Source organism: Mytilus galloprovincialis, chromosome 10 (assembly GCF_965363235.1).
Source record: "Mytilus galloprovincialis chromosome 10, xbMytGall1.hap1.1, whole genome shotgun sequence".
Classification (NCBI taxonomy): Eukaryota; Metazoa; Mollusca; class Bivalvia; order Mytilida; family Mytilidae; genus Mytilus; species Mytilus galloprovincialis.
In genome coordinates this window covers 45,257,413-45,282,743 of record NC_134847.1, presented here as the reverse complement: position 1 = coordinate 45,282,743, position 25,331 = coordinate 45,257,413, and the positions used below count along the sequence as shown (strand labels likewise).

General features: G+C 30.2%; 1 protein-coding gene across 2 annotated transcripts in view; it reads right to left on the bottom strand.

The window, feature by feature from the left end:
* Positions 1-20,907, bottom strand: part of LOC143047634 (dynein axonemal heavy chain 5-like) — a 79,697-nt gene extending 58,790 nt beyond the window's left edge. Inside the window, exons 1-14 of one of the 2 annotated variants that reach the window (XM_076220799.1) lie at positions 20,725-20,907; positions 19,154-19,242; positions 18,547-18,591; positions 17,012-17,104; positions 12,338-12,370; positions 11,461-11,523; positions 8,253-8,318; positions 7,979-8,047; positions 4,003-4,176; positions 3,446-3,635; positions 2,842-3,007; positions 1,915-2,008; positions 1,184-1,282; positions 303-484 (exon numbers count right to left, since the gene is read on the bottom strand). In XM_076220799.1, the coding sequence (XP_076076914.1) occupies positions 303-484; positions 1,184-1,282; positions 1,915-2,008; positions 2,842-3,007; positions 3,446-3,635; positions 4,003-4,176; positions 7,979-8,047; positions 8,253-8,318; positions 11,461-11,523; positions 12,338-12,370; positions 17,012-17,104; positions 18,547-18,591; positions 19,154-19,242; positions 20,725-20,833 (1,472 nt within the window). In that variant the 5' untranslated portion in view covers positions 20,834-20,907. The remainder of the gene's footprint in view (positions 1-302; positions 485-1,183; positions 1,283-1,914; positions 2,009-2,841; positions 3,008-3,445; positions 3,636-4,002; positions 4,177-7,978; positions 8,048-8,252; positions 8,319-11,460; positions 11,524-12,337; positions 12,371-17,011; positions 17,105-18,546; positions 18,592-19,153; positions 19,243-20,724) is intronic. The other variant, XM_076220800.1, reaches the window with a different exon arrangement.
* Between the last annotated feature and the right edge of the window lie 4,424 nt (positions 20,908-25,331).

Here is a 25,331-nt window from a genome sequence, read left to right as displayed (position 1 = left end):
TTTAGCAAATTTTACTTTTCTACTTTTTACCATAATCAATAGAAATTTAATAATACTTGATAGCACCAGAGTTAACCCTCTAAAAGACTTAGCAACATGATTTAAAATAATCATGTTGCTAAGTCTTTAGGTTTAGTTATTTGTAGACAAGTTGTCCTTTTTTTATTTATTTTTTTTTTAACATTTTTGCCATTAATTTATTAAATTATTAGTGTCTTCATTTGTGTGTTTGATAGTCTCTTTAGTTAGTATCTTTAACTTTCTTTAGTAAAAATTCATGATGGTAAGTAGATATACTATACCTTGGAATTTCCCAGATTCTAGTCACATCATGAAGGATATACTTTTTGCAGGTTGTGATCATCTGATTTGTGACCTTGACAAAGAGAGAGGTCATTCTTTCTGAGGTGTTGTAATACTGTGAGATACTGTATATCATTCTAATAGCATTCATCAGACTTGGAATATGTTCTACCATAGAGGACTGAAAATAAAAAAATATCCATTTGTTCACTTGCTGGCCTGTAGAATGTCTCCCAAATATTTTCATTAAATGCAAATTGGACTTTATACCTTTGAGGTTGATATATGCAAGCTCGTTAAATGATCTAAATCTGAGCCATTCAGAATAAATGGATTATTTTTCATAATATTTTATTTAAGGTGGTACCCAACACTTTAACTAAAATTAATTTGGCTCGTTTAATTTTCATAAAATTTTGTTAAAGTATTTACTTTGACCCTTTAACAAAAATATAAAAATTTCAAAAACTTTGAACCAACCGTTTTGTCAGAAAAATTACACTGGTTATATAGCAGTTTGACCAACACTAATTTTGATCATTTAGAAGTTTAATATTTCTTTTACAACACAACGTAATTAAAACGTTTAGCTGACTTTACAGAGTTATCTCCCTGTAGTGTTAGGTACCAATTTAAAGTCATCAGGTACATTTTGATACACTGTTAAGTAAGCAATTACCTTTCTATCTACAGATACACATACATATACTAACACTTAAGGATATTTCTTCAGCATAAATATTTTTCAATACGATTTCATAACACCCTCTTAGTATATTACCATCTTATATTAGTATGATTGCATTAATCTTAAGACTTATACATATACATATATGTAGTACTTTGAATTTAAATTAAATTCTATAAAGTCTATACTTACGGGTGTGCACTTTACTAGTGGTCCAAAGAATTTATCTAAGGTATATAGATATTTGACATTGTCTTTGGCCTCGTTGGCAGCATCAGTAATCTGACCATCCTGAAATTAAAGTTTAAAATTGAGAATGGAAATGGGGAATGTGTCAAAGGGACAATAACCCGACCATAGAGCAGACAACAGCCGAAGGCCACCAATGGGTCTTCTATGTAGCCAGAAACTCCCGCACCTGGAGTTGTCCTTCAGCTGGCTCCTAAACAAATATGTACACTAGTTCAGTGATAATGGACGTCATACTAAACTCTGAATTTTACTTGTTTTACATACTTTATTTTTCATACTACCAACATGAAAAAGACTGAACATTTTGAATCTAGTTATGAAAATAGATCTCTGATCCGATTCTTTTTTACAATATAATACTTTTGATATAGGTATTAATCTAAATATCTTTTACTTTCATCAAGAAGGTCATCTAAAAATAAGATTTAGACAGTAAGACTGAAATTGGTATATTTGTAATTGAACTTTATTACTTAATTGAAGATTGAAGATTTTTATGTAAAACTTTATCTTTTAAGGAAAATTTAATTTTTTCAATATACATGATATATATTGGTTCTGCTTTCTCAACTTTAAAACTACAAGGAATAGAGGTCTACACAGTACTCAAGCTAAGAATGATTGACAAAACTTGTTTGTATGTATTTTTTTAGAAGATATAAAGCACTTACCAGTTCTTTCCATGTTTTAAGTGATTTTGACTTTGATACAAGTAATACACTGACAACTGCTCTAACTCGTGGACTCTTCATTTGTTCCAGTAAACTGTTAAAATAACATGAGTACTTATTACATCCATAAATAAAGAAAATACAATTTTGTTATACTAAAAAGGATATTTTGATGCTGCAATTATATTTTTAATTGTGCCAGTCTTTCTAACTTGTAAGAATCAGGCAATTTTAAAGAATTTCAAAACAAGCAAGAAAAACTGATTGACCTATCCTTCCTATTTTCAATATTATTTCTATTCATCATAATACAATTTTAATCTATTGTAAATTTGAGCAGGTTTTTGTTTGTCATGTTTTCATCAATGTTTGATTATTAGGCAGATTGGCACTTCAATGACAAGCATTAAAGCCAAGGTCAAGAAATTGTTATAAATAATTATCTCTTTTTCACTAAAATTACTCATACAAGAATAGTATTATCTACTTTTAATGGGTTGTGATAGCTACAGAATTTTCACAAAGCTATTTGAATTTATTTATTGATCTATTGGCACTAAACAAGTAATAAGTTTAAAGGGAATCCATCAATTGTCTGAATTTTAGTATTATAAAGTGACTGGTCAAAAAACTTTCATTGATTATTCATGGCAATATACTGTGGATTCAATCATTTTCATGCGTACAAATTTTCATGGATAAAGAAAAACATTCATTTTCATAGATATTTCCTGTTGTGGTTTTGCCAAAGCTTGCATACATTTTTATATAATATTTGTAATTTGTTGGACATAGAAATTTGTGGTTCCCAGGTAAACACTAAATCAACGAAAAATGGAAAATTGGTATCCAACAAATAATAATGAATCTACAGTAAAACAATTATCTGCATATGAATCTACAGTAAAACAATTATCTGCATCATACTTGTTAAATTTTGCCATTCGGCTCTTCCAGTAAGCTAATTCAGCAGTGGGTCCAATATCATCAGCTTCCCTCCTCATCTGTTCACTCTCAGCTAACACTTGTTCAATCTGCTTGGACCACGTCTGCAGCAAGTTTTCTAATTTTTCTAAGAAATCAGAGTTTGAAGCTGTAAATTAAAATGAATAAACTGTATTATTATTTTTAAATGAAACGCAAGTTCATGGTCACTCACAAATGATCAAGATACAAAAGTAAGATAAATTTCATATTTTAAGTAGTGCAGTCTATACAAATTTTCTTCTGAATATATCTTCTTATGATTAAATGGTCTTTTAGTAATAAGGAAGACTTATACTGTAGAATGGCTAAATTTCACAGAGATAAGTTTTCCAATTCAAAAGTCAAGTTCAAATGTTAGACAGGTTTTATATTCATGTTTTATTTGTTCCTTAGCCATTTTCCCCCCAAATTTATCTTATTCACAAAATGTCAATCAATTGCTTGATGATGAATAAAATGAACTATACTTTACGGAATGATGAATCTTAATCATTTTTCTTCACAGGTCCATGAAATAATAGCAATTATCATAAAAGAAACCTACCTGCAGCTTGATAGTCTGTTGGTGATGACAGACCATCAATTTGTGGACCAACTCCATTCTCTGCTAGAGTTACCTGCCCTTCCATGTTGTCAACAGCTGAGAGTAGGTTGGTGATGAACATTTCAAGATGTTCCAAAAATTCATCAATTTGGGGATTTTTATCATTCTCCACAGAAACATTTCCCCATTGCTGAAAAAAATAATCTTTTACAGTAACATATATATAAAATTTTACATACTTGTCACAGCATCAACTTCTTCAAGTTCATTACGGTTACTGTAAAACTTTTGCTGCTGATTAGCTATAATTTTTTTTCTTGACTCTTATAAATGCTATCCCAAGTCTTCTGATTTTAAATGGACATTTAGTCTAATAAAAAGGAATCATGAGTATGGATTTTCTGCAGAGTTCAGCATTTTAGATTTTGGAATGACTGCAAGGTTTTATCATTCACAGTAACAGAGGACCGAGAACTTACGAAATTTAAATTTAAAAGTTATAGGGGTTGCTGTATTAGGTTATTAAGTGCGTTGGTGATACTAAGACTTATATATACCTCTAATGATTTGAGAGATGGTAGGACTATCTTGGAAAGATATCCTTCAAATCCTTTCAATACTTTGCCATTGGAACAGTTGAGCACTCCAAAATTCACTTCATTTGCAATATTTTGGACTGTTATAGCTTTTGGTGTTGTTCTAAGGAAGTAACAGCATACTCCATGTAAACCCTGTAAAACAAAAAAAAAATGTTTATTTCTTACTCTTGCTTAATGTGTTAAAACCTTCTGTATAAATGCATATTGCTCTGTTAGTATGTACACACGACATGTATATTCAGTTCAACTACCTTGAGGCTACATTAGATAAACAGATTCTTAACCTCTTTTTGTAAAATATGGGGGAAGGGAAGATTTTGATTCTGTTTTTTACAATGTTTTCATTTAAATCAATTATAAACATTACACATTAAAAATTAAAATATGAAATAAAAATGGCAAGGAATATGATAAAAAAGAATCTATCCCCTCATATTGGTCAACATGTCTACATCATATTTGTGTTATAAAATTTAAACTAAATATTTATTCAAAATAACATCTTGATTTTTCAAGGTCACAACTAATCAATTTGCTATCATTTCTATTCCTAATACCCCTTGATTAAATTTTAGACATCAAATTCCTAATCAATATATTCTTTTCTTTATTTAATAATATCTGATAAATTTTCTATTTAATGAAAAAGTAATCAGTCACTCTCAATTGAATCTTACAAATGAATTAAAGTCAATATGTTGTTTCGTTGGCATATTATATTTTACTGCTCGTCTATTTGTAAATTCAAATGTGAAAAAGGAATATTATTCCTTAAGCAGGGCTATTTAAGGGTATGAGAGATTGAGTAAATGGGTTATTTATAATGAGTTTCAAATGACTATGGTTCTGAGATCCAGATATATTTTTCTTGGGTAGGCCAGAACCTTTGATGTTTGAATTACAAAAGGCTTTGACCTCCCATCCTTTAAAGTGATGCTTTTTACATGATCTATGACTTTCTTAAGCAGGACTTTGCTTGAAAACAAACGGATCCTGGACTTTTCATTTTTTTTTTAAAGCAAATCATTTGAATGTGACACCCTGCTTATACAACAGGTTTGTCACCATGGTAATCAGATGAAAAAATGTGGCTATTATAAAAACAAAGTTAAATCTCAATTGATATATTCTTGAGGAATTTTAGTTAAGTAACCTTTCAATTCAGTTTTAAAACTTACGAAAACTGGTGTTTGAAACAAAACATTTTTAAGCATGAAGCAAGATGGTCTTTTACACTTTTGTTGCTACGAAAGATGAACATATACCCATTCAAGTATGTGTTTTATTAATAAATTATTCAATATTTTACTTTTCGAAACCACAGAACCTTATATCCTCTCCTAGGTTCTGGTTGCTATGTTTATAAGATTTATTTATAGGTGTTCATGCGTATTATGTCATCTAGTACAAAGGAATAATTTTGTAAAGAAAATTTAGGCATGTTAGCCTTATTCCACCTCATTAAAACTTGTACTTGTTTAAAGAAAGCTCAGCAGTATATAACATATACCGTCTGATATCTAAAGTAGGTCTTAAGTAAACAGTTCAAAACTGCAAACGAGACGTAGTGTAAAAAATAGAAATACAAAAGATATTTAATCTAAAACGATTTTCTTAAGGAATTAATTGGTTCTCACATAAAATATTGAACAAGTATTTGTAAATCTGTATCTTAATCAATTTATTACTTGGGTCATTATTGATTTTATGTAATCGGTATCGGTCTATTTGCATGTTGACGTTGATTATCTCATTAATATTTCCTTTCTTTTAAAATAAAAGTCAGGTAGGGTGTAATTAATGTCCTAGGCTAAGTTGTTCTGACTATCAAACATTTGGAAGATTTATTCAAAAAGGCAACTTTATATATCAATAATATTCCTTATTTTATCAGAAACATGTGACTTGTAGCCTGATTTTAAGAAGCTATTTTGAGAGATAACCCAATAAACTCTATCAAACATTCAAAACCTACGGGTGAGTGGGACACTAGAGAAGAATGTCCCTTCATAATCACGCTGAACTGCTAAATCTACAGGCCCACAGCTCAATTTTTGAAAATTTTTAGTTAGATTCTGTTGGCCTGTAGGTCTGATTTTTACAGGCCCGAGAACAACTTTACCAGCCTGGGCTGCCACTCGTCGTGAAGACTGCCTAATAGCAAAGTATAGTACATAAACAAACAAACATCAACATGATATATTTTTTTTAAAGAATAGATACTTTGTATTCATCTTTATTAAAAAATCATGTTTGAAAAAAAGATTTTAACAATACTATTGGATAAATCACGATAAATAAACAGCAGTTGATTCTTCTAACAATGCAAAATTATAGACCACTGTTTTTCATTGAAATACTATAAAGTAAGTGGGTTGCTTTAAATTAAATATCAAACTTAAACCAACATTAACCATCTAATTACAGAACATTAAATATAGTAGAGCGAAAATACAACATAACTTGACTAATAAAGTCTTTAATAATGAGTGAATTTATGAGCAGTTTATTATCGGTAATCAGGCATCTCTATAGAAACTTTTGAGAAATCAATGTATTTAACCAAATACACCCTTTAAAATAACCAATGGTCTAGTTTTTCTTCATCTCTTTCAATGACACCTTGATTAAATAGTCCTAGATTGTAACAAATTAATGCCCTTTATAAAAGAAAATCAATTAACAATCCAATAATTGTCGTGTTAGAAAAGCTGGTGTTTTGACAGAACAGCATTTACTAAATAAAAGTACTTAAATGGCCAACAAATATTCACAAAAGATTTGTACAGATATTAAAACTGATTTTAGTCTGTCTATAAGCTGTTCTAGATAAAAAGATTTAAAATCAATTCATTTTGAATGAATTCTCAATTGATAACACCCGTCTTTTTAAATAACATGAAAAGTGTTTTGACAACAAATATAAAAACGTCTTAAAATGAACAGGATGTATAAAATTTATCACGGACTGCATTATAGCATATCTTTATTCAACAGATAAGAACGATGTCAATATGAATTATTATCAGTATACTTATTAAAATTAATAATTAAATTCAACACTCAAACCAAATGGTTAACTTTTAAAGTGCCAATTCACAACTCGAAAAATGATTTTTAAAATATAGAGAAATCATAAAACACTCAATATCCTTATTGTAATTATAACAAACAAACAATCTGCCACCTAAAAAATGCTACATTTTCAAATTGAGCAATGAAAAAAATCATCTCAGTTTTTAGAAATTCATTGATTCGGTTGGTCCAGAAATTGTTTATAAAGAGTCTTAGACTTAAAAAATTAATTTACAAGAAAGGAATTGAATTTCTGAATTAGTCACTAGTCAGTTGTTTGTCCATAGTGTTTGCGGAAATAAGATCTACAATAGTGTCCGTTAATGAATTTATAGACCATACAGTCAACTATAGTTGTTAATTTCTATGTCATTTGGTCTCTTGTGAAGAGTTTTCTCATTGGCAATCATACAACATCTTCTTTTTTATATTCAACAAACATTAAAAACAATATTTTTTTTTCTCTCTCAAAATTCAAATTCAAAGAATGCCAGACACTATACAGGTGTGGGAGATAAGCAATTAAGTTCAAGTGCCAAAACAAAAGACTTAAAAGTATATGTTTGAAAAAAGACTAGACTGGCATATTTTTATATGAAAATATACACATTCAATTTCAACCATCACTATGTCATTATTATGATATAACCAAACAATGTTTCAATCATCAATAAAATGCTTTGCTGAGCTGATACAACCGCAGAGCTCCAACCCTGAACAGTTGGGACGGACACAATATTCAAGCTTGATACTGTCTGAATTGGATTGTGATAAAAAATTTGAAATAATATAGGTTTCTGACACAAAATAAACGTGAAAAGTTTGGTTTCACACAAGATATACATATGTATCTAATTACCTCAACATCTCCTGGGGTGATGAACAACTTCTTGTTTTCTTTCCCTGTTGTGTCTCTGACGTCTTTGGTCTGCAATATATTTATAATTTCAACTATTGTACATCTAATTTTGTTTTTCAGGTACCTAGTATATTTTTGTATAATTTTGTAAAATGGACAATTGGATAATATAGGGTTATTGCATGAATATTGGGGAATATTATCCCGAGTAAAATTTTATATTGCACGAGCTTGCGAGGTCATAATGACTACATTTGCTTCTAAAAATACTCACAGCTTGGTAGAAAAAGATGAGCTTCCTTGATCCATCTGCCTCAAAGAAGGGTTCTATCAAGTCAAACTGCAAAAAAAAAAAGAGATTTTATAATTTCTATAACCACACTCAGGGGTGTGGAAATATTTGTTGTGAGCACTTGTCCCTGGGCAAGTAAAACTGTAAATTTTACTTGTCCGGAAAATAAGTTACTTGCCCTGATGGTCCCAATAAATATTGAAGTATTCCATTGTTAGCTAAGCCTTATATATGATTCTTAGAACTGTTTTGCATCACAAACAAATGAAATCCATTTGATTATATTTGCAAAAATTTAGGAAAGTAGGAAATTGGTTAACATCAATGGGACAGAAACCCAACATCAAACCAATCATTGAAATGACATGAAAAGGACAATTTTGCAGCAGTTTTTGAATAAAAATTGTAGCCAGTAGGTACATGTACATATAATAATTTTTATGACAGTGAGTAAAGAAATGGAAACTAATTTATAGATAAACAATTGTTTTTTTTGGGGGGGTTTCTTTCAACTGACACACTTGTTTTTTTTTTCTTGATAATTGTCTTGATTGGCAATAAAATCGTCCCTTCTATTTACCACTTTGACAACAAATAATGTTGACCTTTCATCTTTAAATAAGACAAAACATTTATGTATTTCCCATCCTAGATAGCCAGGGCCAATCTGATATCCACGATGTCTGAAATTCTCGCTTCCGAATTATTTTTTTTTAATGCTGCTTGTTCTCCATTTGCGTTTAAGTTTTCTACTCGACTCATTACTCTTTTTGTCTTGCTTATCCGGTGGTTTATTAAGTATTTATCAATCTAAATATCGATACAAAATGTAAAGAAATGACACTTCCGGTGAATGATGGATAAAACGTAATTTACGATCCCGGGTCAACGGACAAAGCCGATGCAATGTTACGCGACTCGGGTTCGCATACTTATTTTTATTTATTTTGGTAATTCCTTTATTATGCAATATTTATTGTCATGAACATTGATGTTTTTACTTGCTGACCATTGGTTTCTTTTAAATAAATTAAACATCTTGATACGTTGTGAAATTTATTCTATATTTTTGTTGGATTTCAACTTTGTCTTGTATATTTTTTTACTTGTCCACGGGCAACCAAGACAAAAATAATTACTTGTCCGGTTGTTCAAATGTACCAGTCGGGCGAGTCGGGTATAGCATTTCCACACCCATGACACTGATGTCATGTACCATTTTGATCAGTTGTTTAAAGGCCTATAATGTCTGTTTGTTTTGCTCACATTGTTGTCAAAATACTGGAAATGTATAAATACGACTGTCATATAAGTAGGAGGTTTAGCAAGCTATAAAACCAGGTTTAATCCCCCATTTTCTACATAAGAAAATGTCTGTACCAAGTCAGGAATATGACAGTTGTGGTCCATTTATTTGATCTTTTGATTTTGTGAAGGGATTAAATCTGTTTGGAATTTTCCTTGGAGTTTGGCATTTTTGGTATATACAGTATAACATTTTTAGGCAGACTTAACTACTTAATCGAGGCTATTTGTCATTGATGTAATAAGCCAGTGCCAAGAATTGGATAAATATTATTTATAAGGTAAAATATTAGTGTGTTTTCTGCGCTCTCACCCCTAAAAAAAAATAGAGTACAGTAATCATGATCTTGTACATGTACTATCATACAATGAATAAAATTGAGAATGGAAATGGTAAATGTGTCAAAGCAACAACAACCGGAACATAGAGCAGACAACAGCTGAACATTCAGCTAATTGCAAATTTACTATCTACATCATGGTAGGAGATTAAAACTCAACCATATAATTATTTGAGTTTAAAGGTAAAATGCATGTCAGTAAAGACATTTTTTGTTTCTGAATAAAATAAGATGTGTGGGGTAAAAGGTGAACAATACAAAGTATATATAAAGAAATAATTGTTTTCTATATATTTATTGTACCCATAAGTATAATAAAAGTAAAAGATAGACTTATGATATATGAATTATTAAGTTCTGCATGTCCTAAAGTACCAATCTTAAAAACTACAATTCTATCTTAAGTACTATAATATCTTGCTCGTTCTCGGGTCATGATCAACAAAGTACTGGCTATGTAAATATTGACAACAAATAAATATTGACTGGACACTTTAAATATCACTTGTAAATCGCTACACAACCTATTTGTGAATAAATTTCTTAAGGTTGAACAAGGTGTCTCAATCATTTGTGTAAATAATGTTTATATAGGTAATCCCAAAATCTACTTTGGTATTGTTTGGTTAGGGGAAATTTTATACAAACTCTAGATTTAAAATCAAACACTGACCCACAGTGACCTTCCAGACTTTTCAACTTCTTTTCATAATTAAATTGAGAAAAAAATGGTAAAAATAGTACATGTATATTTTTAAATATCTTGAGAACATGGACATACCAAAATGCAAGTACTTTTTTTTTAAACTTATAAAAAAATGTGTCATACTTAATCCTTAGATAGTTCATTCAATACCGTATAACTGCAACTATGCACTGACATGTATAGGTATCCTCAAAATAGAAGCCAAAAACAGTAAATAAACATGTGCACTAATAATAAGAGCCGTAATATACAATTATTTACAATTGATAAGTACTTTATAGAGGGGGAAAAAATAAAAGAATAAAATGGTCTACTTAGGGGATATTGCATGAAGCTAGAAGTTTGTCCAGGTGCCATAACTTGAGAGTTTAAACCTACATACTTTTATTTTTGATGGAAAAAATGCTCATGACCAACTGATATAATTCCAACTGGTACCTTTTTTCATCATGGATATTACCTAATACAATTGATAATTTGAAAGTGTCACAGTTGAAAATGGGGAATATGTAAAAGAGGTAACTACCTGACCAAAGAGTGGAAAACAGCCCAAGGCCACCAATGGGTCTCCAATACAGCGAGAAAATTCTGCACTATCATTTTCTATGTTTAGTGGACTCTGAAAGTGGGGTAAAAACTCTAATTTGGCATTTAAATTAGAAAGTAAGTTTCAAATTGATTGGACTTCAACTTCATCAAAAACTACCTTGACCAAAAACTTTAACCTGAACCAGGACAGACGGACGAACGAATGGATGCACAGACCAGAAAACATAATGCCCCTCTACTAAGTAGGGCATAAAAATTTACTCATATATATATATAAGTTATTGCTTACTCTTTCATCTCCTAATACAAAATCTTCTACAGCATTTGGTTCTATTCCTATTGCGTCACTGATCTGTGAAAGAAAATATCAAGTTTATTAAATATGGAGGGAGTTCGGCAAATTAAGTCACAACTTCATTTCTTTGTGTGTGTTACCGATGGTATTATTCAAACAGTGGATTTAATTATAAAAGGTCTATTGAAAATATATTCTTAACTTCGTGTAAACTTAATAAATTTCTAATAGACCTTTAAATTCCTAATTTGAAAGTGTCACAGTTGGGATGTATAAATGAATTTGCTCAATACCAATATACATTAAACTAACTCTTCAAGTGATTTTTTGGGTTAATGTATTCTAAAACATGTATATTTGCACAATAAGGATTGCCTACCATGGAGAATTTATTGTTACGTCAAATTAAAACATAAATTACTTTCTAATTTAAAGACATTATCATTTGATGATATCTAAAAATCAAAGAACATTTTCCTTATTACATTTATAAATCAACTCTTCCATTTTATTGGTAAAATGCAGAATTTAAAGGATTAAAAATTTGAAATCAACTTTCTTCCTGCATATTGTATTTTTATGAATGTTCATGACATCCAATATTTGTGGCATTTTCACATGACAGTTATGATATGTTATCTATTATTTAGCATGTTCAGGGGGTAATATGTTTAAGTACAACACTCAGTTCAATCTTATAGAAATAGAGAAAAATCAATAAAATATATCTCAGAACTTAATACTTTAACAGTTCAAATAATAGTCATCTTAACATTGATATGATTGATGGTTACTTTTACACTACAATGAGTATAAATATAGCAGTAGATTTACCAGACTACCATGAGTATAAATATAGCTGTTTACTTACCTGTCTGAACATGTGCTGATGTCTTGCATCACACTGAAAATAAAGAGAAAAGAATGTCAGAATAAAATTGTTATGCAGATTGCCATGATATAAAAGACAGCATTTTTTATTTCTTCATTTGAACAATAGTTTTTGTTCTTTCATAAATTATTCCTTGAACAGGGGACAGATTCAACATGTTGTTTTACCACTGACACAGTTATTGAGATATGTACACCATCTTGATATTGAAGATTATTCAAACTTATGGACACAACAGCTTACAGACAATTCAAAAGACTAGCCAATTTTAAGTGTAGCCCTAAACCAAAACTTTCACATTTCTTTTCTAAAAGCCATTTAAACAGTTGCTTATTCAATTCAAAGACTATTAAGAGCCTTTTCAAAGACGGTGTTAGTATGCTAATTTCTATGATTTCAATCAACATAGATAGACTATCAAGAATTATCCTGGGACCAAAACTGTGAAAAACCAATGATATTTCTACAGTGCTTAAACAAAATTGTCCATAAAAGGTGTTATGGTGGGCATGACAATTTATGGTATCCTGTAGTCTGACAGGAAGCAATTGTATTTTGCCCATAGAATAACAGTTCGTACTGTTTTTAATATAAACATGGATATATGATTATCTTGCTTTATTTCAACAATGTCTTTCCCAAATCAGGCCACAATTAAAAAAAATTTGGTTTGCCCAAACCCTACTCAAAGGTTGAGACAGTGGGTAGGTAGGTAGGCATTTTCTTTTTTTCTTTTTTCAAAAAGAGAAATTGAAGTATCGGGTGTTTATTGTTTATTAGTCTTCATGCCTATCTGATTAAAAAAAAACTTCTTCAAATCAGGACAATAAAAGAATTTGAGTAGGCAGCTTTTTTCTGGGTAGGTAGCGTTTGGGCAAACAAACCTATTCTTTTTTATGGCCTCAAAGTCGGAAGAGAAAGAAGGGAAGGACTATGATTACTAATTTCTGTTTTTTTTTTATGATCAGTAGTATATATTTTTCATACATTTTCAGGGCAAAGTTAGGAACATGAACTATAATCAATAGCATTACTTTAAATACTTTTTCTTGGCTGTACTCTTTAAAAGTAACAGATTAAATTTCAAATAAGTGACCATTAATGAAGTAAGAGAATAACCCATCAATAGGCTAGTGTCATTGAATTTCTATATCATTTTATTCTATTTGTCAAACATTAAATGATAGATCATTAATATTTTAATATCATGACAAACAGGCTGTATTATATCTATACAACAAGTTTATACTAGACATTTAAAACCATTGATATATTAACAATACACATCTCCAGCGTAGATAGATGTCTGTGAACTTTGTTATAGAATATTTATTAGATGAAAACAATGCCAAAAACAAAGACAGACATTTCCACACATTTCATTGTATTGTATACAAAGTCAGTTACTATGGAAATAAAAACAAAAGTTCAGCTGACCATTGGTTAACAATAGATTTTCTTTGTCCTCAAATTGACATAAAAATGAGAAAATTTGTTTCAATGAGTAAATCATTACATACAAGATTCATGTCATCATTTAAATTTAACCTAAATGTTGGAATGTATGAAATATGTTTTGATTGCTGTGGGGAGTAAAGAGTGACAGCACCGTCCTTCTAGAGACCCTATCATTTCCCCCCTTGTAAACTTAAATAGTTTAAGATACATTTTTTTATCAATGATGTACATTCAAGGATCTTGGACGTTTTTGAAAATCATGAATCTGTCTCTAAATTTTAAAAAGATCTAAATAAAACAGATAAATGTTATATTCCTAACCCCCATTAAAAATTAGAATTTAACACTTGTCTTTTATAAAATCTTATTGTTCCAATTTGAATGTAACACAAGGTCATTTATTAAGTATGATTGCATACATGTTATATATAGCATTCATGTCATGTTTTGTAAAAATTTCTGACACTGTCCTCAAATTTAATATATAAGTAAAAAGTTCAAATTGATAAGTTCCAAATAAACTTATATATCAGACACACATAATTGGTAGACATTTGGCAACAAAATAATCTACTTAAATTATAATAAAATAATACCAAATCAATAATATAATCTTTGATATTTAACAAAATTGTTTTGTTGTAAAGTTGGATAAAGACAAGTCCGCATTATTTAAAATTTTATTTATTCTTTGACATACATGTACTTGTAGAATTGAGAGGACTTATCCATTTATTTTAATCTACCCAAGGAATTGTTATTTTGTAGCCAAGACTACATTATACCGATTAAATGACCAAATCACATTCGGTACAAAAGGATTTGTATAGTTTAATCGTTCCATCAGCTTGGCTTTATCCATAATATTATAAAACTGTTGTATATAACTGCTAACAAAACAATATGATCTCCCAATATATACCTTTAATTATAACATGTCGTTTTATAAGGTTAAAATATATGAGGATTATTTTAGTATTAAATTAAGCATGAATACAATATTAACAGGTTGGTTAAATAAACTTGAAATGTAAATCATAGATCCCTTGATCAGTCATTTAATATTTTTGACCTTAAAATGCCTGTGTCGTAATTAATCTCAAACATACAAGAAAAGCCCCCTGAAAATAGTTACAATTTTTGGAACATTACACTATCTTTTTATTGCCTGACCAAGTTATATTGGGAAAGGGAAATATGATTTTGAAAACAAATTTGGATCATTGATTTTGAAAACAAAAACATTTAAGTGTTTATTACAATGTTTGTTTTGCATAGTGAATACTATTTCAATAATATGAAGAACAAGTACTGTTTGAAAAAAAAATCGTAACAAGAAGACACAGACTGTATTATTTTACATGCATATTTTTATAGCATGCGTTGAATATATTCAGAGTCGATGGAAAAATCTGAAGGCATAAACTAAAATTAATCTTTTATAAGTTAACAAATGAGGTTGAGTGAGACTAAGACAGTAGCATGTACATAGCTTATTCTCTTGAACAATCTACCAAAATATAGTAGTCAAGTATGTTCTGTACATTGTAGTATGTCAAGTATGTTCTGTACATTGTGGTATGTCAAGTATGTTCTGTACATTGTGGTATTTCAAGTATGTTCTGTACATTGTGGTATTTCAAGTACATGTATGTTCTGTACATTGTGGATATGTCATGTATGTTATGATGATTGTGGATATGTCATGTATGTTATGATGATTGTGGATATGTCATGTATGTTATGATGATTGTGGATATGTCATGTAAGCTCTATTCCCTGTGGATATGAAATTTACAGGTAGGCTCTGTCCATTGCTGATGTGTCAGGTATTTTCTATCCATTGTGGACAATAAAAAAAAACATATAAATTCATAAACAACATCTATTTTCTAAAGGCAAAGTTTTGTACAGTACTGTAATGGTTAAGTAAATTTTAGAAATTATGACCAATACACATTACAGGTGAGAATTTACCTGTATGTCTGATTTACTATCTTTTGCACTTAGGAGAAGTCAATTCTTAACCAATTTAGTCTGAAAACCTTGATAAAGTTATTTAGAAACCTGATAATTCAGTCTGAAATTTCTAAACCATAAATTTGATCAATAAAAAGCCTTTAAATGATCAAAAGCTGAGAGATGGTAGATTTATTTTAGATATTAATATTGCCTGTTTTCATTTCTTATCTTAAATCCAAACTCTATTAAAATTTCAGGGACATTCCGGTAAATATACATCTATTTACTTTGGAAAGTTAGTCAACCCTTTAAACAATTTTTCTGGTATTGTGTCAAAGTTATACAAAATGGATTCAAGCAAATTAACTTTGTATTTACAATACATTGAGGCATTCAAAAGAGAACACAAAACACAAGGTTAAATCACTTAACATAAGTTTACCACTGTAAAAAAGGCCATAATAAACATATGAGATGACGAAACAGATTTAAAGGTGAAAGTTCCTCTCTTTGTAAAACATAGGTACATGTACATATATATATGAAAAAGATTTCCCACTGTACTGAACTTACTACTGTTGATCAAAAGTGTTAAATGAAGGAAAGTTTTGGTCTATCAAAAATAAATGGTAATACAGACACAAGAGCCAAATATATCAGGGGCTGATCTAGCATTTTCAAAAGGGGGGGTCACAACCCTGGATAAAGGCAGAATTCAAACCATACATCCCCATCTAAATGCTTGATTGTCCAAAAAAAGGAGTTCTAACCCCAAAAGGCAGGAACCCCCTGGATCCACCACTGTATATAGTATTCCATATCCATGCACAATATAGATTTGTGTACCATGCATGATATTGCTAATAAGAGAATCATATAGATTTTTTTATTTTGAATTCATTTTGCCTAACATGTCCAATGACTTAAGCTTGCCTAACATGCCTAAAAGCAATGGGCAGTTAAAAAAAATTATTGTCAGTCACAGTCAGATGTAACCATTTGGTCAGACTCAATCAAATAAAACTTATAAGTTTTCAATTTACACAATTACAAAAATTAATTATTTTCTTGTATAACATGTTAATTTATTACACTTCAGCACTTAATTTGTACATTGTTCCTTATATTCCTTAGGCTGTTTTATATGAAAAGCAATAACAGCGATCTGATATTAATAATATCACTTGTACTAACAAGCAAAAGGAACTACAATAACATTCATTGAAGACTCACCAGCATTCGTCTCTCTTCTCTTTTGGCTTTGGCTTCCATCTGTATCTTTTTCATGTCTTCTCCCATAATAATGACATTTTTCTTTGCAGGCCCCTGAAAATTGGTACATATAGAGGATTTACAAACCAACAAATAAAAATAAGAAAGTATTTACTGTTATATAAAAGAGTCTATACTATTAATATTGTTTACCCTTAATTCTTCTTTATCATGTTCATACGGAAGTGACTTAAAAATAATAAATATTGCAATTTCAGTTTTAAAAGCTGATAAAGGATGGAAAAGAAAACACAGAGACCAAAAAACATAATGCCCCTACTATCAAAGGCAAGATAGTGCATAAAATCAATGTTTACCCTCAACATTCTATCTTGGGAATCATACAATATATTGAAATACAGGACATGTATACATGTACATGTATATACACAAAGAAAAATTGTGCTTTCCCTATAATTTGTTTGAAGGATTAGGAATTTACTGAAAAGATGATGGTCATCATATGCATGAATTTTAATGGATGCAAGATTGTAAGAGTAAAAGGGCATTTCACTTTAATGCATAAACCCTCCAATAACCCTGTTTATGTCTTAGCAAATGATAGTTTTCATATGAAATTTGTACATGTATGTAAAAATAAAGTAAAAAGTATAGTGAAAAGAGTCTATTGCATAATTTACTATACATGAAGTTGAACTACCAATAACACAAAATGTCATAATTATTGTTAAGTTCAGAAATGTACTTTTAGAATTCTGTGTTTATGGAATGAAACATTCTTAGTCTCAGTAATCAGAATGACTGGATTAACTCCTTAGTGGGATTTTGTAGTTTGTCCCAAAATTCTTTTACTTATAATGTTTGTTAATTAATATATAATATTGTCATTTCCAAAAAAATAGACTTGCAATGCATCTTATTAAAGCGAAAATATTTGGTTAACCTCACTTAATTTCAATATTTACACAACTGACTTAAAATTCAAAAGGTGTATTGAAAGAATGAGTGAAGGATGCAAAATGCTCAGTACAAGTCCTCAAGATTCCAAGGTAAAAACATGCAGTAAAATATATAAATATATCCCTGGCACGGCACCATCATGTCAGATACTTGTATAGATCTAGTTTATTCAAATTGGTTTGGTAAGAAAGACATTTGCATTCATCTGTGAGAAACAGAATTAGAAAGAAAAAAATCCAATTTATGTAGAAAAGTGAGAAAAAAATAACATGCAACAGAATTAAGAAAACATTTGATATTAAACTAAATATCCTTACATAACTGTAAACATGGTAAACTTCAAGTCAAGAAATTCTGAAGTACCTGTAGCCTGTCATTCTAAAATTATCTATACTATTTTAAAGGATATACAAGTGAAGTTAAAAGAAATTCTATGGATAAATTCACTTAAAGATGATATAAAGAATATAAAGATATATGCAAAAGATTCAAGATCTATATATTTGTAGTTCATAAGTAGTTTAATGTCATTATGTGATTTCTGAATAAATATTGGCCTTCATGTCATGCAATACCTTGCTTTTTACAATACTTTGCCATGATGATTTATCCAAGGACGTCTGTAAATTCAAAAGCAGTTTAACTTTTTCGTTACATGTAAATGATGTAATACACGTTTTATTGAGTAAATACTGTTATAAAATTTTGGTCTCAATAATATTTAAAGTTTCTTTTCTTAGACCAGATAATAAAACAAGTAAAACCTAAAACAAACAGCAGGCATCAAATTAGAGAGAGCTGTCTAAAATCTTACGAAATAATTAATCATGCATGTATGACATATGGATCAGAAACCTATATTTTTTTTAAATAACTGATCCAAAATTTGATCAATCAAACTGTATTCAAAATGTCCAATAGGTTAACATGATTGCCCAAATTATGAAAACTTGAATTTCCATTAAGAATGAGATTTTATTAGAAAGGGCTATATATGCAATATTCTTTTCTGCTGTCTCTTTGTGTAAGATAAAAGTTCAATACAATTTTTCCATTTAAAGCTTGTCATAAAGTGCCACTTCCAAAAGCATATGACTGGATCTCATAAAAATTTACTGCAGTAATGAACAGAAAAACAAACTAAATGGAAACAAAACTAAACAGAGTTTTTTTTATAAATACCTTAGTTGGCGCTGGCTGTGCCTTAGTTGGCTTCTTTTCTGGTTGTTTCTTGTCATCTGACTTCTTTTCATCTGGTTTCTTTTCATCGGCTGAAAAAATGAAAATATTTAAATTACAATTTATGCTTTCAACTATGAAATACAAGGAAAACAAATCAAATACTATGCTCAGTGTTCACCAAAATATTTTCAAATATATGTAGCACACCATACATTTGTATATTAGCATTTACAATGTTACATTACATGTACTGTCTCTTATAAAATTATTAAGATACCAGTACATGTATATCAACAATTTGCATGGTTTGCTTTTGTAAATGTCAAAATTTCATAAGGGCTTGCTCATTGTTGAAGACTGTAAGGTGACCTATAGCTGTTACATGTATTTTCTGTGTCATTTGGTCTCTTGTGGAGAGTTGTCTCATTGGCAACCATACCACAACTTCTTTTTTTACACCAAGAGCTTCAGTTCTGCATTGCAGCTAGGACTACATTTGTATCTAGACATGCTTTGAAATAGTTAAACTAATACATGTAGGTCGCTTCACAGTTAGTTTGGTTACAATGAATAAGGGGCAGATTTTTTTTTTAAAGGGTGGAAAAAGTATGTCTGATACAATTGTAGTAAGGGAAATCCAAATAAAAAAGAAGATGTGGTATGATTGCCAATGAGACAACTACAAATGTATCCACAAAAGACCAAAATGACACAGACATTAACAACTATACGTCACCGTACGGCCTTCAACAATGAGCAAAGCCCATACCGCATAGTGAGCTATAAATGCATGTTTCCAAGCAACTGCTCTATTTTATAAATGATTTCGTTATTTTGAAGACTATTTCTACCTCCATTATGAACATATGCCCCATTGGATATTTATATTTATAAAACAGAACTAACTGTGAAGGGGCCTAGCCCTATGATGATGTCTTGAAAAGCTATTTAATTGTTTGTCTTTGATGTCTTCCTACACCTTAAATTGCCTTTCAAGACACCTTAAATATTCTATGGCTAGCTTCGAAATTGAATTTTACTTCAAACGATTGACATACTACATGTAGCTAAGCCAGTTGCGAAACTGTAGCTCTTCTGTCCTTTTAATTTTGGACTTTTTGCGGACCATGGACATGGTGCAGAACTTTACTATATGTACTAAATGTATACAGCACTTGAGAATGTAGAGCCTGACAATGCCCTGAGGTGTTTTTTTTTTTATGGGGAAAAAGGGGGGGCTTTGTGTACATCTCCAAGAGGTTAAAAAGTATTATAAAATTTACATTATTGAATTTGTGTAACTACACAAATTTAATTATGTAAATACATTATTGAATGCATCTCGCTACTGTCGACTATTATTTATAATAGCACCAAAAAGTCCTGGATTTACCAAGTTGATATGTTTCCATACATACATTTAATTTTGAAAAAAAGCATTAATGTAATAATGTTTAAAATTCAGATTTTCGTAACTTGCTTTTCTATTTTCTTATAAAATCATTTGATCTTATGCCGTTATAAATCCAAATGGTATTTTTTCGAAACTTGATACTGCAATAATAACTCACTTTTTGAAACAGATACCAACGGCGGACCCACGTCTTGTGGGTCTTGATCGGGTTTCGGACTTGGAGGCTTGGTAGACTCCTTGGTCCCACCATCCTGTACTTCTGACATTTTCTTTTTTTCTCGTGTCTCCAATTCAGATAGAATGTATATCCTTCACACTTGAAAACTTAACAGAAGTAAAGTGAAGTTCCGGTAGAGTATTAATCGCTCGCACTTGGCAACGATATAATCCTATTAACATTTGTTTATACCTTTATATAATTGCATACTTTACGTTTTTTAAATGGTAAATCGAATGACTGTGTCGTTTTAAAAATCAATTATAGACTATTGATTTCATTGTTTTTCACTAAATATATTTTAGAGGACAGGAAGTAGCGCATTTATTTTACCATTCTGATCTCCTTGGAGACAAGGACGCTGTAACGGATTAAAGTTTTCCCCGCGATTTTCAAACACGTTCGGTTTCGGCCTTTTTCATCCTACTACTTTTATGCTAACAACTATCAAATTAAATATAGACTGATATATTACAAATTTAGCAGTTTTATTATAAATTTTATAACAAATGTATAGAATTAGAATTAGAATTAGAATATTTTTATTTCCCAAATTACAGGGCCCATAAAGAGCATAAAATCAGATACAATTGATTTACATAATTGGTAACAACAACAATAGAGGCATATACATATATATTTGGAATATAAGCATTGGTCAGAATCAAGCTAAAAACCACATACATTGTATATATTGTGAATAAAAGAATAATAAAATTACATTATACATGTATATGTATTTATTCTCAAATTATTTACTTGACTTAGTGACAGTGTTCATACCTGATCTCCTTAATTCAAAACAGTCACAAATATAACAGCCCAGTTTTTCCATAAGAGTAACATTTTCTTGAGTCAAGAGCCATAAAAATTTAGAAGGTTTATTTAAATTTATAAAATTACAACAATTGTTAGAAATGTCTTAAAAAAATCGTCCCTTTGAATATCATAAAGAGTGCATTCTAATAAGAAATGAAGCTCATCTTCAACTTTACCAAGTGAGCAATTAGAACAAAGACGCTGGGATCTTTCTATATGCTTTTTTGAATATCTGTCTGTCTCAATTTTTAAAGATTGAGCACTTATTCTTAATTTACAAATTGACTGTCTTATTTTGAAGTCCTGCAATTCTAAATATTTTTCTTTTTTAAAACAATTTTTTATAGAAAAATAAGTACCAAGCTTCCCTTTTTGGGAGTTAATTGTTTGATACTTAAGTTTATTCCAAAATGTGAAATAACTTTTACATAGTTTATTTTTAACATACTGACATAAAGAACCAATTGATTGGTCAAAATTTGGTAATTCAATCTCTCTCTGAATATAATCTATACTAGAATACCATGTATTTACATTAGAGCTATGTAACTGTTTACAACATATAAATGCATCAAATAGTAATCCTTCTTTCAAATGTTCCAGTCTATGACAATATTTTAACATTGATAAAATTATAGTAAAATACATAGGAAATCTACCAAGCTCTGACATTACAGCAATATTACTTGACTTTATGTTTACACCAAGAATATATTTCATAAATTTGGTATGAGCTTTTTCAGAAGAATCCTGACCAAAGACTTTTTCTAATATATAATCATTATCTTTTTTACAAGCAGCTGAATCCGTTCTAAACATTCCCCATATTTCACTGCCATATAATAGTATGCGTTTAATTGTATGATCATAAAGATGTAAAAAAGTGGCAATACTAGGGTAAGATGATGACAAGCATCTCTGTAGCTTAAAACAAGCTTTTAAAGATTTGTTGTATAATTCATCTTTACACTGCTTAAATATACCACTAGAAGTAAATGTGATTCCAAGATATCTACATAATTTTGCACTTTCAATCTCTTTACCTCCAAAATGTAAACAGCATTTTAAAAATTTTCCTGGCTTGTTAAAAATTATACTTTTTGTCTTTTTTAAATTTACATCAAAACACCATTCTAAACAATATTCATGTAACATATTAATTCTCTTTTGCAAGCCTTCCTGTGTTTCTGAAAAAATTACTACATCACTACATCATCAGCATACATAAGACAATCTACTCTACGGTTATTAATATTTACTGGATCAAGACAAGATAAAAACTTGTCAGGTAGATCATTGATAAATATTTTAAAAATATTTGGGCTTAAAACATCACCTTGTCTAACCCCTATAAATGATTTAAAACATGGAGTCATTTCATTATCAATTTTAACGCAGAGGTCACTTTTATATCTTTAATGATAGAATAAAACTTTCCAGTAATATTGTTTGTTAAAAGCTTATATCTGATACCCTCATGGATCACTTTATCAAAAGCCTGTTTAAAATCTACAAAACAGGCAAATAGTTTACCCCCCTTTTTACTTATATATTTATCGATAATGGTTTTTAAAACAAAAACATGATCAGATGGTCTACATTTTTTTGAAAATCCAATTTGACATGGATTAATCACTGATTCTTTTATCAAAAATTTATCTAGTCTGTTATTCAAAACAGAGTTAAACAATTTACCAACACAAGAGTTAATGGCAATGCCACGATAATTATCTGGTTTACTTGGATCACCAGACTTAAAAACAGCAGATAAATAGACTGATGACCATTGCATTGGATAAATACCAGATGAAAAAAACATGATTAAACAGTTTCTGAATTAAAGGATTTAGAACTAAACTTCCTGCCTTTAGCATCTCGTTAGGTATACCATCCACATTATGTAAAGTGCATAACACGAGGCCCCTATAAGATCCTGTAAGGATTTGTATATATACGGCCCGTTGTATAGTAAGAACAGGAAGATATATTATATACAACTCGTCTAAACATCAACTCAAAAATGTTAGATCTGTAAATTTGCTTTCGCAAGTTTTTTGTTCTTCCCTCGCCAGGATTCGAACCCATGCTACTGAGATATAGCGTGACACCAAAACGCCTGCACTGTAGACTTATATATCAGAGACATATAATACATGTATTATATGTCTCTGCTTATATATACTGTTCCCACAATTAAATGACATATACCAGAGATATATAATGTATGTATTATTTATCTCTATATACGACTTTAATATGTTAAAGTCTTGTCAGACATTAGCCGCAGATCTTAAAAACGTCCGATGAAAACTTTATTTCAGCCTGATCAGTCCTTTCAATCGATCTTTATATAAAACAGTTGATACTACAAAAGGGCAAACGGTAGCAGTCAATGGTGGATCCAGGGAGGGTTCCGGGTTGCATTTGAATTGAGAGATATGGATGGACACACACCCCTTTTATCCTGGGTTGGGACCCCATTTTGAAAATGACTGGATCAACTCATGACAGCAATAAGTTCAACAATCATATATGTAAATTATATAAAAAAAATAATTTGTTATTGTACTATATTAGCCATCCGTGATGATATCGATATCACTCTCAGTTGCATTGCTTATTAAGCTGACTCGGAACCCTTAAGTCTAATATGTTTCGTCATGTCTAGTAAAAAATACACATACATCAGGGTTTTTTCACAGAGGGTTTGTTGTTCTTGAGGTTCATGTATCAGTAAAGTGCATTTGATATGGCCTTTTTAACACCAGTTCTCTGTAAGGACCAAAAATACATGGCCACGCATGGACATACATTATATTAAAAATGCAATCAATTTGTTCCTTTTTAACTAATAAGAGAAAACAACAATTTTTTTTTCAATTTTCTTCTTCTAGTTACCATGGAAACCATTTAAATTTGGTATTATTTGATAAAATTCCGTGTTTTTTCATGTAATGGCAAAAACCTAAATATTAGCATTATTTAGTGATTTCTGATAATTTTGTCAGCAAGAAATTGTTACAAAAACTTTTTCAACTACGTGTGTTGCCTTCATATTAAAAATATTGTATTTGAAATCTAAAAAAATGCTTTCAATATGATAAAAAAAAAGAGATAAAAATGATGTATTTAAATTTGCTTGAAAAAATTATAATCCACCTCCAAAGACCTCAAACTATACACATATGCTTAGATTTAATACAAGTGAAGATATGCAAAAAATAAAATTAGTGGGGTAAGCAGTCCCTTTTCTGTAAAAAAGGATGCAGTAATATCTCACACCGTATTAACCCTAACCAATCACTGGGGTGGGGTGGGTGTGGGTGTGTGTGTGTGTGTGGGGGGGGGGAGCTGTCTCAACATGTGTTTTGGAGTACAGATGTGCAGATGGGATTTCAAAAAACACCCCATCCATATATTGTAGTCTTGTGAAACCCTAACCCATAAACGTAATTCATGGCAAAATCATAACCCATTTATATATTCGGTCTCAGTTATAACATCATTAAAAGTTAGTACATTTTGACTTGATCTTAAACGATTAAAACAGCAATTATACAAAAATCTAATCGAAAGATGAAAATTATTGACCCTTTGACATATTACCTAGGTGGTCTTCATTGCCTTCATATAGGAAGAGCCCCCCCCCCCCCCCCCCCCCGTTCAACCTATATACTCCCTCGTGTAGGGATCTTTGGATTATAATAGTTTGGTTGATACATATGTGA